Below are 26,965 nucleotides of genomic sequence, written 5' to 3'. Positions count from 1 at the left end.
GCTTATATAGGGTGTTTCCTAACTTTTGAGTGCCTGATATTTTTTTTAAGCAGAGATGCATGTCCATCTGTGCAATATTTGGTTGTGAAACAAACGGCATACAGTGACAGGGCATGGCATAATGGCCTGTTGCTTTGCAGCCTAGCAGTATTTGGTAACAAACAGTGAGGTAAGTGGAGTGCAATGGCTTTTGTAGCACAGGTAGGATTTGATAATATTGACATTGTGCCATGTAGCACTGCACAGGGTCCTCAGGCTTTTGGCTTGAAACCGCCCCAGAAACTGGGATTGCTTCTCTGGAGGCAATGGTTGCCTTCTACAGCCTCCATTGGTTTTGGCCCATTTCAACCGGAACTGACTTAGTGTTATCTGAGGTTTCAGAAATTTAACCGTTAACTAGTGGAATCCCTGTGGCCATTGATGGGTATCTACCTCAGCTCTCAGACATACAAAGCCGCCATCCCCACACACCCCGGCGTGCGGCGTGAAGCGCGTCAGCGCCTGGAGCAGCCCAGCCGGCCTCCTCCGCTGCGGCCTCCCGTGTGTGTGTCGGGGGGGACGGCGAAGAGACGCCGGCTGCCCATCTGCGTGGCGGCGGGTGGGCCGGGGGACAGCGGGGGAGCGGCTTCACAGGCCGCCACAGCGGGGATTCGTCGCAGCGGGGCCTTGGGCGTGCGAGCGAGCGACATGGCGGCGACTGCGCCCGTCACCGGGGGTCGCGCGCCTTCCCCCGCCCGCCCGCCGAAGCGGGGGGAGCGCGCAAACCTGAAGCGGAGGCGCCAAACCCCGACCGCTCCACCCCCGCCCCCGCCCGCGCCCAGCCGCCCCACCCGGCGCACTTGGGCGGGGCTCCTGGAAACTGCCAACCCCCGGCCTCCTCGTCCTGCCGAGCGGCGGAGGCGGCAGCCAATAGGCGGGCGGGTACTGTCTGCGCAACGGCCAACGGGAGCGGTTCTTTCAGGACCGCTTGTCCGAGCCCCTCAGAGCGGCGGGGGACGGCGCGGGCAGCGGGGCAGCCAGGCGCGGCCGAGGGCGCCGTCCGCAGCAGGTAGCGTCCGCCCGAGCTGCGGCGGGAAGCCGGGGCGAGGCCGCCGGGGGCCGCGGGCTGAGCGGCTCCATCCTCTCCTATGAGGGGGGCGCGGAGGGAGCCGGCCGGCGGCGCGCGTTTCCGGGAGGCTGCCGGGGAGGGAGGGCGGGCGGCGGGGAGCTCTGAGGTGCGTCGTGGTGGCGGGCAGACGGCCAGGCCGGAGGCGCGTTGCAGGCGGAGGAACTCTCGGTCGCGGGGATCGATGCTTAGAAAAAGGCGGGGAAAGCCTTTCGGCCAGGCTGAAAGCCCCGGGGTCCGCGGCGGCCCGCTCCACCTGCCGCTGGGCCCGGAGCCGGAGGTTAACACCCATCTCCCCCTCCTCTTCCTCGCCCGCCCGTCGCTGGATGGGCCTCTTGCTAGCAGCGTCGCGCCGGCTCTTCCTGCCAGGCAGCTCCGGCTTCCCCCAGCTCCGGCCGTACCGCCGCGGTAGTTCCCCTTTCTCAGAGCCTGTGTAGTTGCGGCTAGTGCAAAGAATAGACTTGCAGGAAAAGGCCACGAGCTTCTCTCCCGCTTAAAAGAACGTATGGGGAAGCGAACTGAAATGGCCTGCTTCTTCAAACGGGAGTCCCAGTTCAATGGGTCCATGCGCCAGGAAATAGTAGCTGGAGAGCTGTGGTAGCTTTGAGAGCGTGCAGCAGCCCCGGACTCCGGGTAGGGGCTTGAAGTCCTTGTGGAGCGGGAGCCGCGCGGGTCTACAGAAAGGCTGTCCTGAGTGAGGTTGAAAGTGGGGCTAATGGCAGATACGCTGGTTCGTTACAAACTTTTAATTGAAACCAGCTTGAATCCCATGGAAATAGAAACCTTTAATTGCATTTAACCTACTTCACAGCTTTAGCAACTGGAAGTTTTGGACATTTTAATAACTCTTTCAATAATAACTAAACCAGAAGTGGAGCATGTAGGAGCCTTACTATCTGTGACACCTGTTTGTACTGTAGCAGGCTGGAATTTCTTGACCCCCGCCTTCCCCAATTTATGTATCATATCTGTGCTTCATAACCATTAGCATTATTGCAGCAATTTTGAGCTTATGTATTAGGTATGTATGTCTAGGATCTTTACTCTTCAGCTTTTCTACCCTGTTTTTATACCCTCCCCTCAAATATAGATGCCTTAAAAATCAGCCATTTCCCAACCCAAAACCTCCCACAACTGGATATGAAAGACTGACTTTGCAGGTTTGGTAGTTTTGGTTTTTTTCCTCCTAGCTGTTGCAGAACTACAAAGTAATATTTAAATCTAGATCTGTATCTTTTACCTTATGCTGGAGTGCAGGTCAAATGAAGCTTTACTAGAGGCAGTTTTAACAGTAGAAGCACAGTGGGGCAGTTGTTTTCCCTTAAGTGTGGCTGTCTAATGTAGAGATATGTTTTGGACATGATAAATATTTTTCCTTCCTATAGTTACAAAAAACCCAATCTGTCAACATCTGAATCATCCTAAGCAGCTGATACTTGTCAGTAAAAAGTTAGTATTGAAGCAAAACTGTAACTTTTATAGTAGCAACGGGTTTCTCCTCATCTGGTATTTAGTGTTGCTCAGACTTTGAAAATGCACAGGATACCTACTAGCCGGATGTGAGCAGAGAGTATCACTAGGTGTCAGTTTTATAGTGCAGCTCCTGAGAGTATGCCATGATTCTGCTTAAGAGAGTAATCTTTGAAAGTTGGAGTAATAGATGTCTTGAAATACCTGTACTAACATTTCTCCTGCAAATGGAGATTCAGTCCATCCATAGAACCTCTTGGCTCCTGAGAGGCCAAACTGAATCTCCTCTTGACTACTATAAGCAAAGGGTCCTTTGTCACCTTCCCGTTTCTGAGTTCTAGCTCTTGTAGGAACTCACAGTTCCTCACAAGCACTGTGCTTGTACTGCTTGGAAGGGATGTAAAACAAACTAAAGTGGTTATACACCAATTTAGAAAACTTAAGCAAGTGCTAGAAAACATACTAGATGTCGAAGAAATGGCTGTATCATTGCAGTGACTTCAGGTTTGGTTAGCTTCTCCAGCCAGAAATTGTGTGTGTGTGTGTGGTTTTTATTGTGTCACAAATTACTCGGTGTTTGAGGAGGATTTATGTTCAGTATAGTATGCCTGTTAATTGTCTGCAGGAAGCAGAGCTGCTGAGTAACCTGGAGCAAACAAATAAAAACTTCTGAAAAGGAACCAATATCATCAAAGCTTATACTTTGTAGGTGGAGGACTTGCCTCATGTAATCCTTTAATGGTTGGGCATTGTTAGTACCTTCGTGTACATCTATAGTGTTTCTCCCAGTTGCTAATTTTGAGCCTTGCAGTAATACAGTCTTCCAGCTATGCTTTATTTAGCCTCAGCAGTTTGGAAGCTGCAAACAGTCCTAACAAATACTGTCTCTCTGAATAGACTAGGTATTCCTATTTGCTTTTTTCTTCGAGGTGTCTCCAACCTAGGGTTTATAGTGAGGCCCTTCTTATAAAACTGTTCTTCTTTGCCTTTGTTAAGCTTTTTCCAGACTTTCTCAAAGAATGTGTGACGCCATTAGATTACTTTCCTCAGTTGGGTGTGATTAGAAAGACTATGCTTAGTAGATCTTGCTAAGCTGCCGTTTGGTGTTGATAGCTATATATTCGCTACATCATGCCAACCTTCTCATGTCATTGTTCAGCTTGATGTTTGTAAATTGGTAGGGCTTCTTGTGCAGTAGGCATAATTGATAGATTGAAATAACACATCCATTAATGTAAATGGAACTTGAGGTTGGAGCCCTTAGCATCTACATGATCAGTATCAGCTAAAGGAGTGGAGTAAATACCTCTGTTCTTCTGAGGTATTCATGCATCCTGTTTAATTGGTGTTTGCTTTTATTTGTCCTGTTTGTAGGACAGGTAGGCAATCTGTTAGTATGACTTGCTTTAACTGTGTGTGTTTTAAGCTATTTTTAAAGATAAGAAAGCTGTGAAAATGGGCTTTTATTTTTTTTTTTTGACAGGGTTTTTTCTATGTGTATTGGAAAAAGGAAAGGTAAGCTTGTGTGGGTTTTTTTTTTAAAGAAGGTGATTGGGCTTCAAATACAACTTGATAGAGCAGTTGTCAAATAAATCAGTTATTTTTAGGTTGCAGAAGAATTATTGGGAATTTCTGCAGGAAATAAAGAGGAAGTATCTTTACCGATTTGCATTGGAAGGCCATTGAATTGCACCATGTTAGTAAGTTACATTGTTTGCCTGCAGTTTTGGATGAAGAATTTTGAAACGGCTCACCTAAACATTAAGGAATTAAGTTCTTGTTACAGTTATGGAGGATTTGACTGTAGGACTGCAACGTAGAGTTCTAAAATCTTAGCCCTTTTTACAGCTGTTCAACAATCAGCTCACCAGCTGTGCGTATGCTTACTATGGGTGTCCTTTACTACAAAGGTACTAGAAGTTGGTATTTGGTGGAACATGATCAAGGGCATTTGAGGTTTTTGTTATGGAAGTATTAGTTATTAGTATTAATTATGGAATTAGTACTAAACATTCATGTGTATCTGTCAAATAATGTATTAATTTTTTAATTATTTTTTTTCCCTGTAAGTCTTTCATAAACTACCTGAAACTCTTCAGTTGAGAAGAGCTGAGAGGATCGGCAAGGTTCATAATTTTGGATTTTTTTTTTTTAATTGTAAAAGGTATTGGAAAGTATGGCAGGAGTCTGGAAGTGTTGATTCTTAGGACTTCAAATACATCGTGTAATGTCTGCTATAAAATAAGACTCAAGCCTTCTAACTCCATAATAATTTAAAACAGGGGAGGAATAAGAGTTGTGGAGTTTTTTTGTTCTTGATGAAGCATTTTGATTGTAAATGCTTTGTTAATAAATTTAATCATACATGCCAAGGCAGTTCTAGTAAAGGATTAGCTCAGTTTATCTTGTCCTTCTGATGTTTTGAACAGAGTGTAATTGCAGATACAGTTTTTGAATCATAGAATAGTAGGGTTGGAAGGGACCTCTGGAGATCATCTAGTCCAACCCCCTGCCAGAGCAGGTTGCACAAGAACGCGTCCAGACGGGTTTTGAATGTCTCCAGTAATGGAGACTCCACCACCTCTCTGGGCAGCCTGTTCCAGTGCTCTGCCACCCTCAAAGGAAAGAAGTTCCTCCTCATGTTGAGGTGGAACTTCCTATGCTCAAGTTTGTGCCCATTACCTCTTGGCCTGTCCCCGGGCACCACGGAAAAGAGCCTGGCCCCATCCTCCTGACACCCACCCTCTAAGTATTTATAAGTGTTGATAAGATCCCCCCTCAGCTGTCTTTTTTCCATATGGAAGAGACCCAAGTTCCTCAGCCTTTCCTCATAAGAGAGGTGTTCCAGTCCCCTAATCATCTTTGTAGCTCTCTGCTGTACCCTCCCCAGCAGTTCCCTGTCCCTCTTGAACCGGGGAGCCCAGAACTGGACACAGTACTCCAGGTGCGGCCTCACCAAGGCAGAGTAGAGGGGGAGGATGACCTCCCTCGACCTGCTGGCCACACTCTTCTTGATGCAGCCCAGGATGCCATTGGCCTCTTTGGCCACAAGGGCACATTGCCGGCTCATGGTCATCCTGTTGTCCACCAGGACTCCCGGGTCTCTTTCCACAGAGCTGCTCTCCAGCAGGTCAGCCCCAACCTGTACTGGTGCATGGGGTTATTCCTCCCCAGGGGCAGCACCCTGCGCTTGCCCTTGTTGAATTTCATAAGGTTCCTCTCTGCCCAACTCTCCAGCCTGTCCAGGTCTCTCCGTATGGCGGCACAGCCTTCTGGTGTGCCAGCCACTCCTCCCCCGCCTCAAGTTTTGTATCATCAGCAAACTTGCTGAGGGTGCACTCTATCCCCTCATCCAGGTCATTAATGAATGTATTGAATAGGGCTGGACCCAGTACTGACCCCTGGGGAACACCAGTTGTCACTGACCTCCAACTAGACTCTGTGCCCCTAATCACGACCCTCTGAGCTCTGTCTGTCAACCAGTTATCTATCTGTCCATTACTGTCCATTCATCTAACCCACTCTTCCTAAGCTTCCCCATGAGGATGCTGTGGGAGACCGTGTCAAACACCTTGCTTAAGTCAAGGTAGACCACATCCACTGCCCTCCCCTCATCTATCCATCCAGTCATGCCATCATAGAAGGCTATCAGATTAGTCAGACATGATTTCCCCTCGGTGAATCCATGTTGAATCTGATCAATATGAGGAATGGGAATCTGGATTTTAATTACCTAGATTTATCTCTTAAGGGTGACACTAGACAAACTGATGATCCTCTTGCATGTTGTTTTCTGCCTCCCACCTCTTTCCCTCTACTTCGTTTTTGGCTTTCCCCTTCCAGCACAGTGGTAGCATCACAGTAACAACTGGAGCAGTAATCCTCCTCCTCCTGCTGCTGAGGATTTTCCTAGTGATAACCTGGACTGGATATCAACATACTTGTATGAAGGCTAAATCGATGCCTTTGGCTTATTTTTTTAATGCAATGAATAGGAATTCAGTGATCTTGTAGCTTTAGCAGTTTATGTAGTAGTCAATGGTGAGTGTTACTCTGTTCGTCATGTTGTAGGTAGGTTCTTCAGACAGGTTTTGTTCTCCTTTCAGGGTTAACTCAAGAGTCACAATTTATTCAAAGTAAGAGCCATGATTTATACAACACCTTGATATACAGTGGGGCTTTACCTTGTAGTCCTTTCATAACCAAAAGCACAAGCAAGATTTCTAATGCAGATTTCTAACTAATTCAGATAAAATGATCTGGAGCTATGATCCTGTTCAGCAAATCTTGAATTTGCCTGCCTCTTGTTTTTTTAAAACTTGTTTGAAAGCTTTCTGGATATAAGTATTAACATGTTTTTACATGAACTGGAGATGGAGTGTAGTAAATGTTCTTATGTGGTATGTGCTTTATTGTAGTAACTTCATTTCTGAACTGATATATGCCTTCTGTGCAACCTGGAGAAATTAGGTTAATTATACCAGAAGAGATTTTTTTTCCTTCGTGCACTTGAAGACTAAGCTCAAACAGTAAACAATTCTGAATAACATCAATTTACAGCCTAATTATAGAGGGATAGTAAAAACCTTTTACTTTGTTTTAATTCATTTTCAGAGGAGCGACTTGCTATAAAAGAAAAGTAATTACAGCAAATCAAGGGGACCGCTCTAGTACTTTGACTCAAAAAAATTACTCAAAAGTAATTTCGAAGTCATCTGGTACAGAATGTCCATGAATAGAAGCATAAGTGAATGGAAATTTGTAGTAAAATCAGAATTTTGACTGAAAGAAGGTGTGTGAACACATGCATAAGAAGTATTTGTGTAACCACATGCATTAAATGCCTCTAATGACAACGTTCTGCTGAGATCAGCTGAACAGTGGCCCACATTGAGGTCAGGTTCCCCTCAGTAAAACTAAAGGATTAGAAGAGGTTAAAGACCTCATGGTTTCAGGCACAGCCCTGACTTCAAAATATCTTGCTTTCACAAGGGTGTCTTCAAATGGCAAATGAAATAGTTTGTGGGTTGGGCTGAAATCTGCTAATAAATGATTGGGTGGTCATGGGTTAGTTGGTCCAAATTCAGTGTCTTCCTAAGGCAGCTGAGTGAATACTGTACTTGGTTTTTGTCACTGTTGTCGTAAAGGAGGTTACAGAACTACTGGAATGTCTGGTATCAATCTAGATTTTGGTATCAAAATGCTGTAGTGCTGTTAAATAGTTCATATGCAGTATTAGTTAAGTCTCACCTAAAACAACTTAATAATGCTCCTTACATTGAATGTATATACTGCCAGAGGCAGTATGATATCCAGGAGGAATGTAACTTGAGGAGCATACAGTCCAGAAAAATCTTCAAGTTTCTAGCATATTTCTGTGGTTGAGAATAGCGAGGAGCAGAATTGTTTTTTAAAAGCAAGTCTACTTTATTTGTGGGTATAAGGCTATCTATACACTTAGTTATGTAAACTTTGACCTGACTATATTAGTTACTCTAACTGGTATGGTGTTTCAATAGATAAATGATTTAAAGTGGACAAATCTGTTCATTGGTATTAGATTAGTCTCTTTGAACATCTTCAAGAGTGAAGAATATAACTAGTTTGAAGTGTCTGTTGTTATTTTTCAGAAATTCTCTAATATAGTGAGTGTCAGCCACAAATTTGCCATAGTCCACGTACAGCTTTGGGTCTTCTGGTGGCATTTATACTGCAGTTGTGATGACTTAGGTATAATCTTTCAGATTGATTTAGTTTTGTTGCATTTCACTCATTTGTAGAGATCATCAATAAAGACATGTAGGTACACATGGGAGAACTGACCCTGAATCTACTCCAGCTACTTTGTCTGGAAAGCGTGTAGGGAGATGCTTACTGTCTGGTATACTACCAGTCACAAGCCAAAGACTGGCTAGCTAATATTAAATTAATGGACCCATTTTGATAGTTCTTCAAAACTTAGTTGTTCTAATTAGCTTCCAAACCTGGCAGTGTGTTTTCCAGCTACTGTAGATGTGTTAAATTGTCTTGGCAGCTAGTAAAGAAAATGACCTTGCAAAAAGTAGATAAAAATCTTGATGAAGTCTAAAACACAGATAAGCTTGTCTGTCTTCTAGCTGTGGGAAGAATCCTAAATCTGCCATGTGACTGTGAAGTATGCTTTAAGGTTAACTTACACCAAAAGCCGTTTATAACAGGAAATACTCTGTTCCATCATTTCAGCCTGTACTCATCTTCTAAAACAGTACCTTTCATAGATAAGGTTTCTCAATGGATATAACCTTGGACCGTGAGGACAAACAAACTGTTATCCTTTGGTGATATGCTGGATAGGTATTGTCCAAATAGGGCAGATCACTGACCCTTGTGGTGGTTGAAAATGTGGACATTCTGCTGATAGCATTCATTGATTTACTTTTGTGGAAACAAGGCACCAAATAAAATGAGACATGATATCATGATATGACCCAGGCTTGTCTTTTTCGCAGTAACCTTATTTAGATTAGTTAAATATTACTTCCTTTGTTGCCTGAATCTCTCCAATTTTGCCAGTTCCTAGATTTATTTTTTTTTTTTGCTCACTGTAGTGTCCTTGCAATGTGGCAATTGAAGCTCCATATGAGGGACTTCTGTCGTGATTTTTGTTTGGTGTGAATGCAAGCATGTGTGATGTTTAAATATATTTGGTACATTTAGATTTGATGTCTAGATGGACTTCATCTCCTGAATATACATTAAAAAAATGTTTCTTCCACCTTACTTTTAGACTTTTTTCTGTTGTACTGCTGCTAGTACTAGGCTCAAGCTGTTGGAGAGAAGGGGGAAATTAGTTTGTCAGGCTGTATTTTTGCAGAACTTTGTGACTCGTTACTGATGCTTGAGAGGTTGGGAAATACATGTTTTCTGTTTCCTGTGAGCGATAATCTCAATATGGTTGAATTTGGAGGGAGTATGTTGTTGACCTAATGTTTGCCAGTGATAAACTAGAAAACAGACAATTTAATGTCTAACAAGGACATACATGCACGCTCTTTCTAGTTGCTAGATTTAGCATTAAACGTCCAGTGGAACTGCAGCAGGCTTTCCTGGCACTTGGAAAGCAAATCTTTAAGCGTCTTGATCTGTGTTTGGACAAATCTGAGAATTTATCTTTTTCCTGTTAAAAACAGAGTTGTCCTTGTTCTGAGAGTTAGAGACCTCTGTTTGAAGCAATGAGTTAAATATTGATGCGGTAGTTCTGAAAGCAAACAGAGCTGCTGTTGTTTGCTCCATAATAGCACTTGCTCAGCTTGGACACTAGAATTTTTTTACAAGATGGGGAATGTTGGCTAGGATCCGGAGTGTGGGGTGGTTTGATTTTTTTTTTTTTTTGTTGGTTTTTATTGCTTTGCCGAAGTCCTTAGGAGCTCTTGATTTATCAAAGCACTGCACCCTTCAAATAAGCAGCATCTTCAAAGTGTCACTGTCGGTTTAGCCCTGAACCTGTGAATTCAGAAGTATCCTGGCATCAGTTTCCCTGTAGCAGTTTAACAGAAGCTTCCTCTGCCAAAGGCTGTTTATCCCTACAAGTCATCTCGTAATTTTGATCATCGCCGTTCTAGAGCAAGAATCCTTTACAGAACTCTTACTAATCCTTTCAACTGTCAGATTTCTTTTTATTTTCTTGACTGTTATTAGCTCAAAAAAATACCTACAATACTATCTGGATTCAGATATTGCAAAGTGTGCATTAGACAATTTTGTGTTTGATAGGAGTTATCTTTCTGCATGTTTGAAGAGGTAAGTGTTAACAAGTCGTTGGAAAACTGGTGAAAATATATATTGCTGGTAAATAGCAACTATTGCAAACATGCAAAAAGTTGCGCTCTAAAACTAGGTAAAATGATTGCTGGCATTTAAATATCAACCTTAAAATGCAAAACTTGATTTTGCTATGTTGTCTTGCAAGGTAGGTTGTTTGTTTTGTTTTTTTTTTTTTTTCTGGACCCACTCCAGCCTATTGTGTATTAAGAGGTCAAACTAAATTTCCATGGGGAACTAAATCTATTTCTTAACTGTGTTTTTGTTTTGTTTTGTTTTTAAACACAGTTATAATGTAGTTCTTCAGTAATTTGCTGCCATAAAGAACTTGAAAAGATAACACAGGTAATAGTCACACCCGTGTGGTAAGTCCCTTCTGACCTTGAAATTAGGAGTTGCCAGCAATGCTGTGCTACCTGGTATGTGGAGATGCATTCTCAGAGAAGGCAGGGAAAAGTAGGTGGAGAATGGGAACATTCTTTCCCTTTCCTGTGGCTGAGATAACCGTTCTTTCTAGTAGGGCAAAACATAAGCTGCTGATTTCAGTCTTTGTTTGTTCACACCTAAATTCCATACATGGTTTTTACCCTTAGTTCAAATTTGGTGCTTCTAGGCAGTTCCCTCACAATCCCAGTGTTTATTGCTGTAACTTTGGCAGCAATGTATACTTCTGTAAAAGTCACCAATTCTGTTTTCTAACTGGAATCTTCTAAAGGAATGGAAGTAGAAGATAAACTTAGTGTGGAAAATTGTTATGAATAAAGTCTACCAGAGGCTAGTTGTCAGAGACCAGGGTAAAGGGAAATGGTGTTGAGAGTTTCTCAAAGGAAGTGTTTCTGTCAACCTTTCTGGAGGAAAGAAAAAAAGTTAGCCTGGAAACATATAGATGTTGCAGCCTCTCAATTGTGAATTGTGAGTATTTATGTATGTTCATGGGTTTCTTTAACTGAACCCATTTCATCATTATACTTAATCATAGCTTTGGATCTGGATCTTTTGTAGGTCTGGTATTCTGTAAGAGTTTCAGGAGAATAATATAATTATTTTTTATCTGATACCAACCTCATACTCAAAGAAGTATGGTCAGAAAAAACTGAGGCAGGAAACTTCCAGAACTACTCTGGCTTCTAGTTTTCTTTACGTTGTATGACCCTAAACATTGTCAGAGTTCTCAGTTAGCTAAAAATTAGACCATAGCAACACAGATACTTCCACTGGCAGCATAACTTTTTTCATTGTTCTAGCTTTTAGAGCGAGGTCTTGGACTGTAGCCCATGTACTGGATGTTGCAGCAAGGTTGCTGTGTTCATGTAGTCAAAGACTGTCTCTGCCCATGTGAACAGGTTTGCAGACTGAGGAAGGGCAAGCAAGTACTAAAGTACTGTCATAGAGTCTTAAGGGGTAAAAAATATTAGTTATGCCTAGGCAGGTAGGTTAGTAATGAGGTTGTGTAGGAACTGTAACAAAACTGAATCTTGGTGACAAAATTAGTACGTGAGTTTTCTCTTCCCTCTTTTTTGAAGGAACAGAAACTTTATCCTATATGTGAGAGCAAGCACGCGGATTTTTAGAGGGAAATGGAGTTGAATGGTGTATGCAAAGACCATGAAAACAAAAGTTATGGGGAGGACATACATGAATAGCAGAAGGCATTAATTGTGACTTCAAGAGCCACAGTGAAGACAATAGGCCTGTATCTTATCTTGAATGGGAAGAAATGACTCATAAGCATGCTATATCTTGCTTTCCACACTTTATTGCAGGAGGTGTGCTCTGAAATTTGCATTAAAGTCTCTTAAGTATGTGGCAGAAGTGTTTTAACGTAAATAGCTTTTTCCTTCTGTCCATCTCCTTCAATCTCATCAACCTTCAAAGAAACAATTTTGGATGATGTACTGTGGCCAGTGGAAATGGTAGCGTGCTTGTTCTGTTCCAAACTTGCTATTGTGTCTTGTTATGAGTTTTCAGATGCTTCACTAATATATGCAGGAGCTAACCCTTTCAAAGAAGGGAGTCAAAATGAAATTTGGAGTGTTGGACAAAAAAATATAAGACTTTGTACCCAGACTCATGAAGCTGGGAGTTGTGCAGGTGGTAACTCGTTTCTGGCAAGCGATCATTTAGAGCTGGGTCAGAAGCTTCGTTGTGATATGAGCATGTGAAAAGCACAGCACAATTGCTTTAATTATGAGAGGTACCTGAGATATAGACATGTATTCCAAAATTACTTACTTTTCAGGCAAAAAGTGCAAATTAAGGCAGTAGTTGTTCACTCCTATCTTAAAACAACTTGTGTGTGTTCCCTGATGAGTTCTTGCTTGTAGTAGCCTGCTGTTTCAGAAGAACTAAGCATATTTAGAAGTTGTGTTCCTTTATTCTTGGGTGGTAAGTAAAGAAAGGCTCTCATCCTATTCAGGGTTGTTAATTCTTCCTTGCTTAAGAAACACTCCATCTGTGTTCAAGGAAACTAATTTTCGTTGGGTTTTTTTAGTATCATGGTTTTATGGAATCTGTCTGTTTTGGTTGCAATGGTTTGTGTGTGGATCTGCTATAGGAGAATATATTAGACTTTCAGTACATCAGCTTATTTTTATAAGCTTAATTAGATTGGTAAAACATGATGCAATTGTATCCATATGCTACAGTCTTCTACAGTAGAAGGAAGCTGTTTAAGGGTTACAGTAAAGACATTGGTATATCAGACTTACAGAATGGCTAGAAATCTGGCCTGAGGCACAGGTTAAGTTCTAAAGGTCATGGTCCAAAGACCACATTAGTGTGAGAAATAGCAATATGTTTGTCCTTGGAAAACGTTTAGTTTCCAATATCTAGAATTAGGTGTAATTTCCAAGTCGTTAATTAAGGGAGGGGAAAGAAAAAAAATAATAATTCTCATAGTTAACTTCCTAACTGAAGCAAAACCTGCAACACTTTTGAGCTTTGTGCTGGAATTGAGTAACAATCCCTTGCCCTTCATTTTATTAGGAGGTGTATTTGGCTAACTCAAATTTTTAATTTGTGTGAGAATTCTAGTAACTTATTTGTGGGGGGAACCCCAACAGACGTAACTGATGAAAAGATTGGAAACCTGTATCATCTGTGGAACTGTATAGGGTTTTTTTGTAATCAGTATCAAACCAGCAGATCTCATACCAAGCAACTAACTGTACCTTCTCTCTAACCTAGAATAATTTGTAGGAAGGCTCAGCCTAACACTAACAGGGGACTTTGCTGATACAGGCAAAATACCAGGGCCAGCAGTTGGCAGATGCCTGGCTCCGTCTTCTGTCAATGTATTCAAAGTATCTACTTGCGATTATATTTTAATGGTATGACCTTTAGTTTACATGGAACAACCACTTAGAGTGGTAAAGGACCATGCACATAGAGGTAAAAATAGACTGAAGTTGAGCTATTTTGCTAGACTGAGTGTCTGATTCCTTAAGATACTGTTAACAGGGGCACTTTACAAGATGATCTGGGACGACTGTAGTGACCCTGTGGGACTCTCTTGAAGTGTGGTAAAAAAAGACATCTTTAAGTACTGGTTGTAGGTTTGGGAGAAAAAAAAAAAGGCTGTGAAAACATTTATTTCAGGTATGAGATAGAATGTTTGCATCTGTGCTGTTTGTTTATGTTTTCTGCAAATCTGAACTCCTAGAAGTTCTTTAATATACTTTTGTTTTAAACTTTTGTTAAGGTCATAATGGTTTCCATCCCTGAATACTATGAAGGAAAGAATGTCCTCCTGACAGGAGCTACAGGCTTCATGGGAAAAGTGCTTCTGGAGAAGCTGCTAAGATCTTGTCCTAATGTGAAAGCAGTGTATGTATTGGTAAGACACAAAGTGGGGCAGACACCTGAAGCACGAATAGAAGAAATTACCAGTGGTAAGGTATGTGTCATACGCTCACAAAGTACATTTTTGTCCTTCTTTAATGTTCCCGTTTCATTTTGAGAACAAGTTTTGTTTATCTAAAGCAAAATACTGTTGTTAAATGTTTTTTCATTCTAACAGAAACATAAAATTCAAGACCTGGCAATGTTTCTATAGCTGGTTTTCAACCTGTTAGTCTCTAGCAAAGCCAGCAGTGGAAAATTATCCTGCATTTAATTTAGGAGGAGGATGTTCAGCTGTAATGCAGAAATGAAAAGTAAAACACCCAAGTTAAAACTTGTTAAGAGAATATATAATCAAGTGCAAGAAGCCATGTGGACTAGGAATTGTAAGATGGGATTGAGACCCTTCTTTAGATCTCAAGCAAGTAACTTTTTCTCCTTGTGCCTTATTTTCTTTGTTGTAGATGAGGCTTAGTGCTTCCTTTTTCTTGAATGCATTATTGGATCTACCAGTAAGCAAGAACATGTGATCTCAACAGGGTGTTTAAATAGTTTATGCTTGTAAACGGAACAGAAGTGTTTGTCTTAATAGAGTCTGTTATGGATTTCTGTTAGTCGTACATATTACTATAGACCCGTGACAACAAAATATGTAATTATCAAAGTGGCTGTCTAAATGATTTTCTTTGCATGCTGGGTGGAATACTTTTCCTTCTAAAAAAACTTATTACCTTGATATTCTGGTGAGCTGGGATGAACGTTCTTAATACATGCAGTATCATCTATCAGAGTTGCCCATATCTCTACTACAGGCTATCCCATTTATGATGAGAAGAATAAACAGGCAGGGGGGAGGTTTCTAAATTCTGAACTCTGCTAAAGCAGAGTTTGTTTATTTCTATCCAGGACTTTCTTTTGTGGGACATGGGAGTTGGCAGTTTAATTTTTCAGGCTTAGGAAATACGTTGATGCAATGTAGTCTCTGCAAAATGTGTCCCTAGAAGGTGCTTATAGGAGATCAATAAGAAAGTATGAATTGATTTAGGCTAGGAGGGGTAAGTTCTTTAAAGTAAGACAATGAATTGCTATGACTCTGACTAGTGAAGATTACTAGTGAAGAAGGCATGAGGATGGCTGTGTCCTTAGTAAATTACTTTTTTCAGCCATGTCAAAACTGTAGCTTGTTGCCCAAAGGCATCTGCTTGTAGTCCCATGCAATGTCATAAAATGCAACAGAATGAGTTACAGTGGGGTTCTGTCTTAAAAGTCTCAAATTCTGTCTACATAAAATTCTTCAGTTTGTCACTCCCTGAAACAAGGGAAAGATCTCCAGGCTAAATTGAGATGAGAATGGAAAAGCTTCTTGATCCCTTTTTTGCATACTCTACTACCCAAATAAATGAATATCTGGGCAATGAGGAGAATACCAGTAGTGTGGACTGACTTAAACTTCAGTAAAACTTAAGCCTCAGTATAGCTTTTGGGAAACTCATGTGTTGTAAAAGGCTTTTAAAATTGAGTCCAAATCTTCTGCTTGTAGTCTATACCAACTCCTGCTGAGGTAACAATGTTGATGTAAGCAGGACTACTGCTTGAGGTGGTCCTACATAATAGTCCCCAGAGTAAGAACATAAATGGATGGCGTTGTACGTCTGTGCAGAGATGCAGATAGGGCCAGATGCTTTTTCTCTCCTCGTCATGTGGTGAGACAAATTAGACTGAAATTGTATTGTTTAACTGGCATTAATGTAATCGAGATTCCTCCAAAAGACTGAAAAGTTTTAATAGGATCTGTTGTCTTAATGAGTCCATACAAGGTGTGAAAAATCACTGGCAGGGCCCTTACAACTGGACAACTAAGTGTTCTACAGGTGCTTGGACATTCTGTTTCTTGAAGAGTTTAAAATCTGGACAGGTGAATGCGATAATTGAAATAAATTGGCCTGTGAACAGCCAAAAAATGTTGAGGTTTATACTTCCTTTGGGCATCAGATATCTAATTCTTCTGTGATCTCCCATGTGCTGTAGGTGTTTGTTCTTGTTCCCCTTTGTACTGGTGTCAGTGCTAGTATGAGGTATGTAGGAATAATGTATGACTATGGGTGTAAAAAGGGGCAGAACAGATATAATGTACAAACTAAAAATACCAGACTGGTTCTTTAAGTGCTTATCCATGGGACTGCTTTTTTATTATAATGCATGCCACGCAATAATATGGAGGCAGTTCGTTCTAACTGAAACCGGCAAGTTTATTTTCAAAATGAGAAAAGGCTTCCTGCCCTTAGGTAACCACTCTTTGCTGTACCTCTAAGAATTGCAGGGGCATTAAATGGCAGCTTTGGTGCTTTAAGGTGAAACTTCATGTTTGGGAAATCAATTCAAGGCCTCTGTCCCTGGAGATGTCTCATAATCTCTCTATAGCATTACCACTCGTACTTTAGGTGGCCATGCAGCGAGCTGTATTAGCTCACAGTTGACCTGAAAAAGTAATTACAAAAAAAAGTATTTTCAGGCAGACCCCCAAGCTGGTATGGTCACACAGCCATAGGGCTACTTGCTATTGCCAGTGTAGGAGAAGCAATGTGAAAATAAAGTTAGGAGAGGGACCAATCTGGTAGCAGTACAAACTTAAAATGCCTTAAGAGCCATGAAACTGTACCTTTAGGTGGCTCAATTTATTGTTGAAAATTAACTTATTTTCATTCGGTAAGGAAATGTCTTAACTACTTGCATTTGGTATAACTGCATGCTTGGAAGTGGGGGAAGGTACTGCTGTGATTTTAATACATTTTAGTTGACTTGTGTTGAAGCAGCTGCTAGGATACTGGCCCCTGTACAATTAAGAAGGGGGTCTGCTCTGGTGAAACTTTCAAGCGTGTTCTATTCCCACAGTACTAGTTTGGTCAGGAAAACCTGCATACTAATGAATGTAAGTAAGATGAGGCAAGAATTTTTATCTGTGTGTGTTAAGCCATATGGTTAGAACCCAGTTAATTGTGAGGAGAATATATGATGGAGTATAATACAGGTGAGATTTTTTCAGTGAGTATAGCTAAATACCAACTTGATAAGACTTGATCAGATGTTCTAACACAGTATGCAGCCTTTAACCCTGCCTTTTTTTCTTTTAACTAACTGGGGAAACAGTTTGTTTTTTTTTAATCTGGAAGTTCCACAAAACTGGCATAATTCCAGGATAGCATTTCTTAAATCACAGCAAGTTTTTAAAGCTTGATGAAAGCTTTGTAAACCTAAAAACCAGTATGACTTGTGCAAGTCTGCAAGAATTTGAATAGTTATATCAAGCTTGGGAAGTGAGCAGACCTTTCTCTTTCCTTCTGGTCAGAGAAAAGAGATTGCAGTATTTAGATTGCTACTTAAAATTTCTTTGAGTCTTGGTATCTAATAGAGACCATTCCTTCTTTCTTATGATATTGATAGAGCTCTGGTTTAAGAATAGGGATAAGTAGTAAAAAAAAAAAGTGTGAATTGAAGTCTTACTACCTTCTATACAATGCATGCAATACTGCTTTCACTGCGTGGGATAGTGTGCACAACTACATCACTGAATATGTTCATGGGAAGTCAGTAACATGTTGTAATATTCCTAATATTGTTCTAACTTACTGATGATCTTGAGAAATAAGGAGGTATAACTCTGTATAGGCAGAAAATGTGGGGGTTTTCTTCACTTAAATGAAACGTGTATCTTATCTTCACTGGCTTTTAGTTTGAAATTTTAGTCTTGTTTTTTTTAACAGCTCTTTGACAAGTTGAGAGATGAGCAACCAGACTTCAAAGCAAAAATAATAGTAATTACGAGTGACCTTACAAAGCCTGAACTGGACCTTAGTGAACCAATCAAGGAAGAACTTATAGAATGCACTAATATTATATTTCATTGTGCTGCTACAGTCAGATTCAATGAAACACTAAGGTGAGTCTAAAATTCTGTATACTCTGGTTTGGTAAATCAGTGGTACTCAAAGGGAGGGGGTAAATGAGGTGTCTGTGCAATCTTTCAAATGCTCAGCCTGTCAGGCTACTTCATGTGTTCAGGTATTTGTGTGCTTGGTTAATTTCATAATGCCCCTTAAGGTAACAATCTTTTCCCCAAAACTTTTCTTAAGCTGTTGGGTTTTCATTTGTTCTACTTAGGAAGATGGAGGCATATTACTTAGACCTGCTTTGCCAGAGGTTAGAATTACGCTATTCAACATGGAAAAGTTAATATTTTTTTAAAGCTTTAGGCAAAAAGACAAATCTATTTGTCTTAAACTAAATAAATTATTCTTGTAGGTTTGCTATAGGCCCCTCAGGTTTTGTGTGGTGTTTTTTTGGTGGTGGTTGTTTGGTTCTTTTCTGTTGTGTTTCTTTTTTGTGATGTTTTGGGTTTTTTTTTTTTGTTTTTAACTAAATCCCTGTGCCTGAATTTCAAACTCTTTCTGAAGGGAAGCTGTTGAAGAGACTAGGGAACATGTTGCTATTCCGAGTCTTCCTAACATCATATGTTGCTCTGATCTCTGGGGTGGGTAGGAAGGATATGAATAAACTGTAGCTATATGTACTGTGCTCGCTAGTAGTATTAGAGCTTTTTTCTCAGTGTGTAAAAGGGAACATAAAAATACTCCTTTAGCCTTCCTTGTTAGAAGGAGAATGCACGTTTTCAGAGGGTGACTTTTTGGCAAAACTGTATGTAGGGGAAGTTCTAGCACTTGCTCTCTATCTGATGAACAAACAGGCGATCAAATACTGCTCAGCTTTCTCCATGTCTTCAGAGAGTCCTTCATTGAGAAGAATAGAGGTTTGCATTGGAGGGAGTAGGGAGAAGTAGATGCAGAGGAAGAAAGATGAAAACTCCCATGTTGTACGGAAAATACACTAAGGAAATACTAGAGAAAGGAGTACCATAAGCAAGAAAAGATTGTATTTGCTTTTTGGCAAAAACAATGACTGGATTTAGTGTTGAAATAATGGAATGAATATCCAATTTGGGTAAAGGACTTTCATGAATAGCTCTAATTTTTATGGGGGGAGAGAGGTAGTAAACTTTGAGACAAACCACTTCTCACCTCAGATTTTCTTTCAGTTGTTACAAAGGCTGGCACTAACTCTCTGAGAATGCTGTGCTGCCTGCTGAAATGTCATAAGGGAGCCTGTGTTTATCACTGTTACATGGTCTTAAAATGTTAAGGAACTACCAACCTGACAAAAGCCCAGAGGGACTTTAAAACAATTTGGAAGGCCAGTGGAATGGAATCTTGGTATAAAAAGCCTCTGCTTTTTGAACATTTCTTAGCTGCTCTGTCCTCAGCTCTTTCCTAACACATGTGCTGGAATGATTGGAGGAACCTTACAAATCTGAAGACCACCTAGAGCAGCCTTCGTCAGATATTTAACAGAAATAACTAATGTAAAGTTCAGAATACTTGGCTTGGGGCCAGTGATAGGAATAAAGTCAAGAAAACAAAATACTTGGGCTTATTTTGGAATTCTTGCTCATTTGTACTTCCTATACAGTTCTATATCTTAAAGTGATGCATACAGGTCCGATTAACTCCTGCCTCTGACTTTTGGAAAGAAGCATTGAAGACTGAGGAGAACAGTGTGGGTTTTTTGGAACAAAAACCAAATAAATAAATAAAACAAACCTAATTGGCAAAAAAAAGCCTCACCCACTAATGTATTCAGAAGTAACGTTTTCCATTTATGTTAATTGCTTTGGGATAGCAATCCCCCTCTCCTGTCACCCCAGTGCTTCAGTAATAATGTGTGGTAAAGGAGTCTTAAACTTAGTGCTTATTTGAGGGGACTGAGTGTTCTTTTTTTTTTTGTTAATGTAACACTTTATTGCAAAGACTTTGATAAAGCTTTATTTAGCTGTATTCTTGAAACTTAGTTGATCAGTCCATTGTGTACAAGAAAACTAGTGCCCATAGTAAATTTGATAGTGTGGAGAAAATATCCTAATTGTATAAAAATCATAGTAGTCAGTAAGCTGTGTTCTGGTGGGAATTGTAGAGATGTACCTACTTTCCTACAGTGTTGTTAAGGGCTCTATTTTAATGAGAAGCAGAGAAGTTGGAGGATGAAAGTGTTGTTCTTGATGGTTCCCCCTTTTTTTTCCTTCCTTTGTGTAATCCTGTTGTGCTATTGAGCCTTGTGCTCTCCTACAAGAAGAGGCTGGTCTCTGACTCTTAAGCCTCCCTTCTGAGTTGTTGACCTAACTCAACTTGAACTAGGAAGTTCAGAGATACATTTCATGTGGCAGCTAGGTGTTGTGTTGCATTATTTCCTTCACATTATGAAAAACGTAGGATTGGGATTTAGTTTGAGGAGATCAAAGGTATGGTTAATTTCCCACTCTAATAATGGAGCATGGGGATGGCAATAAGGACAGGGTAAAACTTGGGAAACTTATCCTGAACACTGGGAGATGTTCTAGATTAAAACTGCAGCGTATTGGTGTTAGGAGGAAGTTAGGACACTGTCCGTACAGCTTTTCTGGGGGTGTGTGGACCATTTAGGAATACTTTATGTACCCATCACTGAGGCTTTTAAGAGTGAATTGACTAGTTATTTCTTTTTGCTTGTTTTTTGTCGTGCTTTCTGCTAATCAAATTTCTGTTTAATCAACAGAGATGCTGTTCAGTTGAACGTGATTGCTACACAACAGCTCCTCTTCTTGGCACAGCGAATGAAGAATCTGGAAGTCTTCGTGCACGTTTCAACTGCCTTTGCATATTGCAATCGAAAACAGATTGAGGAAATAGTTTATCCACCTCCTGTTGATCCCAAGAAACTGATAGATTCTCTCGAGTATGTGTTATGTTTTATGAAGCTACTTCAGTAATCTGTAACCACTTCCTAGTAATGAAGTACCAAAAAATGGTTAGGAACCTGAAAGACGAAGAAATTAGCTTATGCTGTCCTGTGAGTCTGACAGCATGGCTGACACTTCCCTGTTTCGTAAAGGAGATGGGCTAGGTGTGGAGTCATACTGAAGGAGAGGGATGTTCATACCTACTCATGATGCTTCCTATATGCTGAGAGTGGCAGGTTTTGAGCTGTATGATGACCCGAATTGGAAGCTATTGAAAACAAAAAAAGGTGTGCTGTTACAAGTGTGCTAGCTCTGGCATTGTGAAGGAAAGGGATAAAACCAGTATAGTGCCCTTCAACAGCAGCCTCCACTACATCCACCTAAAAGCCATTGCTATCAGACTGAGATACTGAAATACTACTTACCTGCTCAGAAGCACAACTGTAGAATTAGTTCTGTTAAGTATTCAGAGACCGCGGACGTTAAAAATCTGTTTTCTGTAGCTTTTTAGTCTTTAATTGGGTATTAACTGAGGGGAGGAAACTAAAAATAACAAATTAAAAAGTAAAATGTTTTCTTTAACTTGTTATTATAGAAAGAAGAGCACTAACATTAAGAACAAATGAACTACTACCTAGAATGTATGTTGAACCAACCTTTTTTTATAATGTTGACTTTAAATACACTTTCAAATGAGAAACTTGGAAGTAGTCATATTTTTGCATATCTTTGCTTTTCACAAGCAGGATAAATAGAACTTAAACTGCTTGGTTTGGGCTTGGACAGCCATCTGTATTTTAGAGCTCATGGGAATGAGGGAAGGCTTTTGTAAACCTATACAAGAGTGATCTCTCTAGTCAACAGCTGACTGAGAGACATAGAAACAGATTTGTTTCTATGACTTAAACTAGAAACGAAGGAGGAAGGGGATAAAACCAGGCCCACTAGTAATGAGCCTAGGGATAAAGGGCCAAGGATGGGGGTGAAACCGGTAGCCCAGTTCAAGTGCATCTACACAAATGCATGTAGCGTGGGCAACAAACGGGATGAGCTGGAAGCTGTTGTGCAGCAGGCACAGTGATGTAGTTGCCATCACAGAAACGTGGTGGGATGACTGTCACGACTAGAATGCTGCGATGAATGGCTATAAGCTCTTCAGAAGGGATAGGCAAGGAAGGAGAGGCAGGGGTGTGGCTCTGTACATTAGGGAATGTTTTGATTGCACAGAGCTAGATTCCAGTGATGATAAAGTCAAGTGTTTATGGGTAAGGATGAAGGGGAAGGGAAACAAGGGAGATCTTGTGCTGGGAGTATGCTATAGACCACCTGACCAGGATGAGGACACAGATGAAGTATTGTATAAGCGGCTGGCTGAAGTCTTGCAATTGCCAGCCCTTGTTCTGGTTGGGGACTTCAACCTGCCGGGTGTCTACTGGAAATATAACACAGCAGACAGCAGGCAGGCTAGGAGTGCATGGCAGATAACTTCCTGACAAAACTGGTAGGGGAGCCTACCAGGAGAAGTGCCTTGGTAGACCTACTGTTCACAAACAGAGAAGGACTAGTGGGAGATGTGGTGGTCGGAGGTCGTCTTGGGTTTAGTGATCATGAAATGGTCAAGTTTTCAATTCATAGTGATGTAAGGAGTGGGTTAGCAAAACCTCCACCTTGGACTTCTGGAGGGTGGACTTTGGCTTGTTCAGGACACTGCTTGAGGGAGTCCCTTGGGAGATAGTCCTGAAGGGCAAAGGGGTCCAGGAAGGCTGGACGCCCTTCAAGAAGGAAATCTTAAAGGAAAAGGCCCAGGAGCAGGCTGTCCCCAAGTGTCGCAAGTCTAAAGGGCAGGGAAAATGTCCAGTCTGGGTGAATAAGGAAATTCTGATGGGTCTTAGGAATAAAAAGAGGGTTTACCACCATTGGAAGAAGGGACAGGCAACTCAGGAGGAGTACAGAGATCTCGTTAGGTTATACAGAGAGAAAATTAGGAAGGCAAAAGCCCAGCTAGAGCTCAACTTGGCCACTAACATTAAGGACAACAAAAAAAGCTTCTATAAACACGTCAACAAAAAGAGAGCCAGGGAGAATCTCCATCCCTCACTGGATGCAGGGGGGAAAGCTGCAACCAAGGACGAAGAGAAGGCTGAGGTACTTAATGCCTTCTTTGCCTCAGTCTTCAATAGTCAGACCAGCTATCTCCAGGGTGTTCAGCCTCCTGAGCTGGAAGATAAGGATGGAGAGCAGAACAACCCACACATAATCCAGGAGGAAGTGGTCAATGATCTGCTTCTGCACTGAGACGCACATAAGTCTATGGGGCCGGATGTGATTCACCAAAGAGTACTCAGAGAGCTGGCAGGAGAGCTCACCAAGCCTCTCTCCATCACTTATCAACAATCCTGGTCAGCAGGGGAGGTACCAGATGACTGGAGGCTGGCTAATGTGGCGCCCATCTACAAGAAGGGTCGGAAGGAGGATCTGGGAAACTACAGGCCTGTCAGCCTGACCTCGGTATCAGGAAAGATCATGGAGAGGATCATCTCGAGTGAGCTCTCATGGCAAGTCCAGGGCAGCCAAGGGATCAGGGCCAGCCAGCATGGGTTTAGGAAAGGGAGGTCCTGCTTAACCAACCTGATCTCTTTCTCTGACCATGTGACCCGCCTTCTGGATGCAGGGAAGGCTGTGGACGTTCTCTATCTGGACTTTGGTAAGGCCTCTGACACTGTCCCCCACAGCATTCTCCTGGAGAAGCTGGCGAATCATGGCATAGACAAGTGTACTCTTCACTGGGTTAAAAACTGGCTGGATGGCCGTGCCCAGAGAGTTGTGATTAATGGGGTGAAATCCTCTTGGCGGTCGGTCACCAGTGGTGTCCCTCAGGGCTCAGTTTTGGGGCCAGTTTTGTTTAATATCTTTATCGATGATCTGGATGAGGGGATGGAGTGCACCCTCAGTAAGTTTGCAGATGACACCAAACTAGGTGGGAGTGTTGATCTGCTTGAGGGTAGGAAGGCTCTACAGAGGGACCTGGACAGGCTGGATCGATGGGCCAAGGCCAACTGTATGAGGTTCAATAAGGCCAAGTGCCGGGTCCTGCATTTCTGTCACAACAACCCCAAGCCACGCTACAGGCTTGGGGAAGAGTGGCTGGAAAGCTGCCCGGCAGAAAAGGACCTGGGGGTGCTGGTGGACGGACAGCTTAACATGAGCCAGCAGTGTGCCCAGGTGGCCAAGAAGGCCAACAGCATTCTGGCTTGTATCAGGAACAGTGTGGCCAGCAGGAGCAGGGAAGTGATCGTGCCTCTGTACTGGGCACTGGTGAGGCCTCACCTCGAGAACTGTGTTCAGTTCTGGGCCCTTCTGTACAAGAGGGACACTGAAGTGCTGGAGCGTGTCCAGAGGAGAGCTACCAGGCTGGTGAGGGGTCTGGAGACCAGGTCATATGAGGAGAGGCTGAGGGAGCTGGGCATGTTTAGCTTGGAGAAGAGGAGGCTGAGGGGAGACCTCATTGCCCTCTACAACTACCTGAAAGGAGGCTGGAGAGAGGTGGGTGTTGGCCTCTTCTCCCAGGTGAATAATGACAGGACCAGAGGAAATGGTCTGAAGCTGCTGCAGGGGAGGTTTAGATTAGATATTAGGAAGAATTACTTTACTGAAAGAGTGGTCAGGCAGTGGAACAGCCTGCCCAGGGAGGGGGTTGAGTCACCATTCGTGGACGTACTTAAAAGATATGTAGATGTGGTGCTTAGGGGCATGATTTAGTGGTGGAATTGGGAGTGTTAGGTTAATGGTTGGACATTAGAACAATGGTTGGTGTGTGTATGGTTGGACTCGATGTCAAAGGTCATTTCCAGCCATGAAGATTCTATTCTATGATTCTAGGTTTGTGTTCCTTTCTGGGCTTTTCTACCCCTCTTCCCCCCACACTTCGTATCATGGTGGAAGTCTGACGTGCATCAGCTTTGATTGTAACAGAACATTGGTGAATAACAATATTGTCTAAATTCCATTTATGTGGCTAAGATGTTGGGTGGCTGAGGCAAATAAAATCCAAGTCCTGTTTTGAAGTGGAAAACACCAAAGTAGCAGTAGTTCAAGAGGCACGCTTCTGTGCTATGACTGAAGGTTATTACAAGTTTAAATACAAACTGCTGAATGAATTGGGAAGCAAGATGAAATTGCAAGACTTAACTAAATTAAGGGGAGAAACACGGTGCCACAGCTTGCTTCAGAGGTGGTGTGTGATTGCGTAACACCACAAAAGTGGAGGGTGATGCCTGTAATGTGGCTGGGACTCCTCTGCAGTGGCATCACTTTCTAGGTGACTTAATGCTGACTGAGGAGAAGCCAGTCAGTCCCAAGGACTACCCTGTTGTGCCTGCACTTCATGTTTGAAAACTTAGTTGATAGCATTAGGATTATTGTAAAGGAATGTAATACTTGCACTATAGTTGGTATGTAATAAATTAATTACTTGGGGAAAAAAAGTAAATAGTATGCTTATTTCAGTGGATACTGAATGTGCAACCCTCCTCTCTTTTACTGAGAAACTTGCTTTCATTTCAGTCTGTATCCTCTCTTCTTCAAAGGAGAAAAAAAATCATGCTACCTTTAAGAACAAAAGAAAAAAGAAGATTTAATTTTTAACGAAGTTCATAAATTTACTTACTTTCTACAGTACGCTGTATAAAATAGTTCCAAAACGCTTTTGGCACTGGGCATATGTTCTGGTGAAAGATATTCTTCCTTGGCATTTACTTTCAAATGCGTAGGTTTTATGGTTTAATTTGAAACAGAATGAGTATGAAGTCATTATAAACAATCTTCTGTAAGTTGGTGGTAATGTCCTTAAACCAGCCTAACTACACTGCTGCTGTAGAATCTCAAATATAACATTCATCCTCAAGATCCTGTTTCAGAAGGGTTCTACGTATGCAGTTGACACCTTGACTTAAATAGTAGTGTTCATAATCAAAATGAGTAGTAGGCAGGCTCTATTAAACTTGATTTTTCTGGCCTCTGGATTGGCCTTCAGTTTAAATAAGAAAAAACCCCTAACTCGTATATTTTGATGAATTGTATTTGAAGAGGCTACGTGGTTTTAAAGTTAAGCGTGATATAAGGTGTCAGTAGACGCTAATTGTTTGATATGCAAATGCATATGGAAATGTTGTACAACTTCCATCTGTTTAAAGTAGAAAGAAGTATGTGACATGCTAACTTCTGTGGAAGTTGATGTTAAAGTCTAAAAAATCAAGCTGAGATTTGAAGTGTACTAGTTCAGTGTTAGATACTAGGGTTGTTGCAGAAACATAGAGTACAGAAGTGAGATTTAATTATTGCCTGAATTTCTCCACAGAATTTCCTGTTCCTCTGTGCTCATGCAGCTTTCTAGGGGAATGCTAGGACTTTGGTGGTTTTAGTGTGGTTTTTTCTTGATGATTTTTTTTTTTTGCCTTGGATGGTGTTTTGAAGAAGAGATTGGATTTTAATTTTACTTTCCAAAGTATTTTTGATTTATCTGGCTATCCTTTTTACATACTGCTTTTGCGCGTGCACACTTCTCAACCCCCACCCCCCCAGTGAAGCAGCATGTAGTAATTTACACCTCTTATTTTGTTTTTTTAGGTGGATGGATGATGGCCTAGTGAATGATATTACTCCTAAACTGATAGGCGACAGACCTAATACTTATATATATACAAAAGCCTTAGCTGAATATGTAGTACAACAAGAAGGTGCGAAATTAAACACAGCCATTATAAGGCCATCTATTGTTGGTGCTAGCTGGAAGGATCCTTTTCCTGTAAGTCATTGAGTTTTCACCTGACCATCTTGCCTGTAAACTATAGTACATACTGACAGCCTGTCTATCTAGTGACCTTTGTAAGGAAAATCTATTAGACTATGAAGTTGTGGCTTGGTTGCTT

The 26,965-nt window shown here is 41.6% G+C and overlaps 1 protein-coding gene across 5 annotated transcripts in view; it reads left to right on the top strand.

Annotated features, from left to right (window-relative positions):
* The first annotated feature begins 927 nt into the window (after positions 1-927).
* FAR1 (fatty acyl-CoA reductase 1) overlaps positions 928-26,965 on the top strand; it is a 41,923-nt gene continuing 15,885 nt past the window's right edge. For 3 of the 5 annotated variants that reach the window (XM_054199844.1, XM_054199842.1, XM_054199840.1), the window contains exons 1-5: positions 13,815-13,972; positions 14,076-14,270; positions 17,977-18,152; positions 20,855-21,034; positions 26,664-26,841. In XM_054199844.1, the coding sequence (XP_054055819.1) occupies positions 14,082-14,270; positions 17,977-18,152; positions 20,855-21,034; positions 26,664-26,841 (723 nt within the window). In that variant the 5' untranslated portion in view covers positions 13,815-13,972; positions 14,076-14,081. Of the gene's footprint in view, positions 1,049-13,814; positions 13,973-14,075; positions 14,271-17,976; positions 18,153-20,854; positions 21,035-26,663; positions 26,842-26,965 lie in introns of those variants that run through there. The other 2 variants (XM_054199841.1, XM_054199843.1) reach the window with 2 other exon arrangements.

This window comes from Rissa tridactyla, chromosome 4 (assembly GCF_028500815.1).
Source record: "Rissa tridactyla isolate bRisTri1 chromosome 4, bRisTri1.patW.cur.20221130, whole genome shotgun sequence".
Taxonomy (NCBI): domain Eukaryota; kingdom Metazoa; phylum Chordata; class Aves; order Charadriiformes; family Laridae; genus Rissa; species Rissa tridactyla.
Note: the sequence above shows the minus strand (reverse complement) of the source record. Positions and strands in the feature narration are given on the sequence as shown.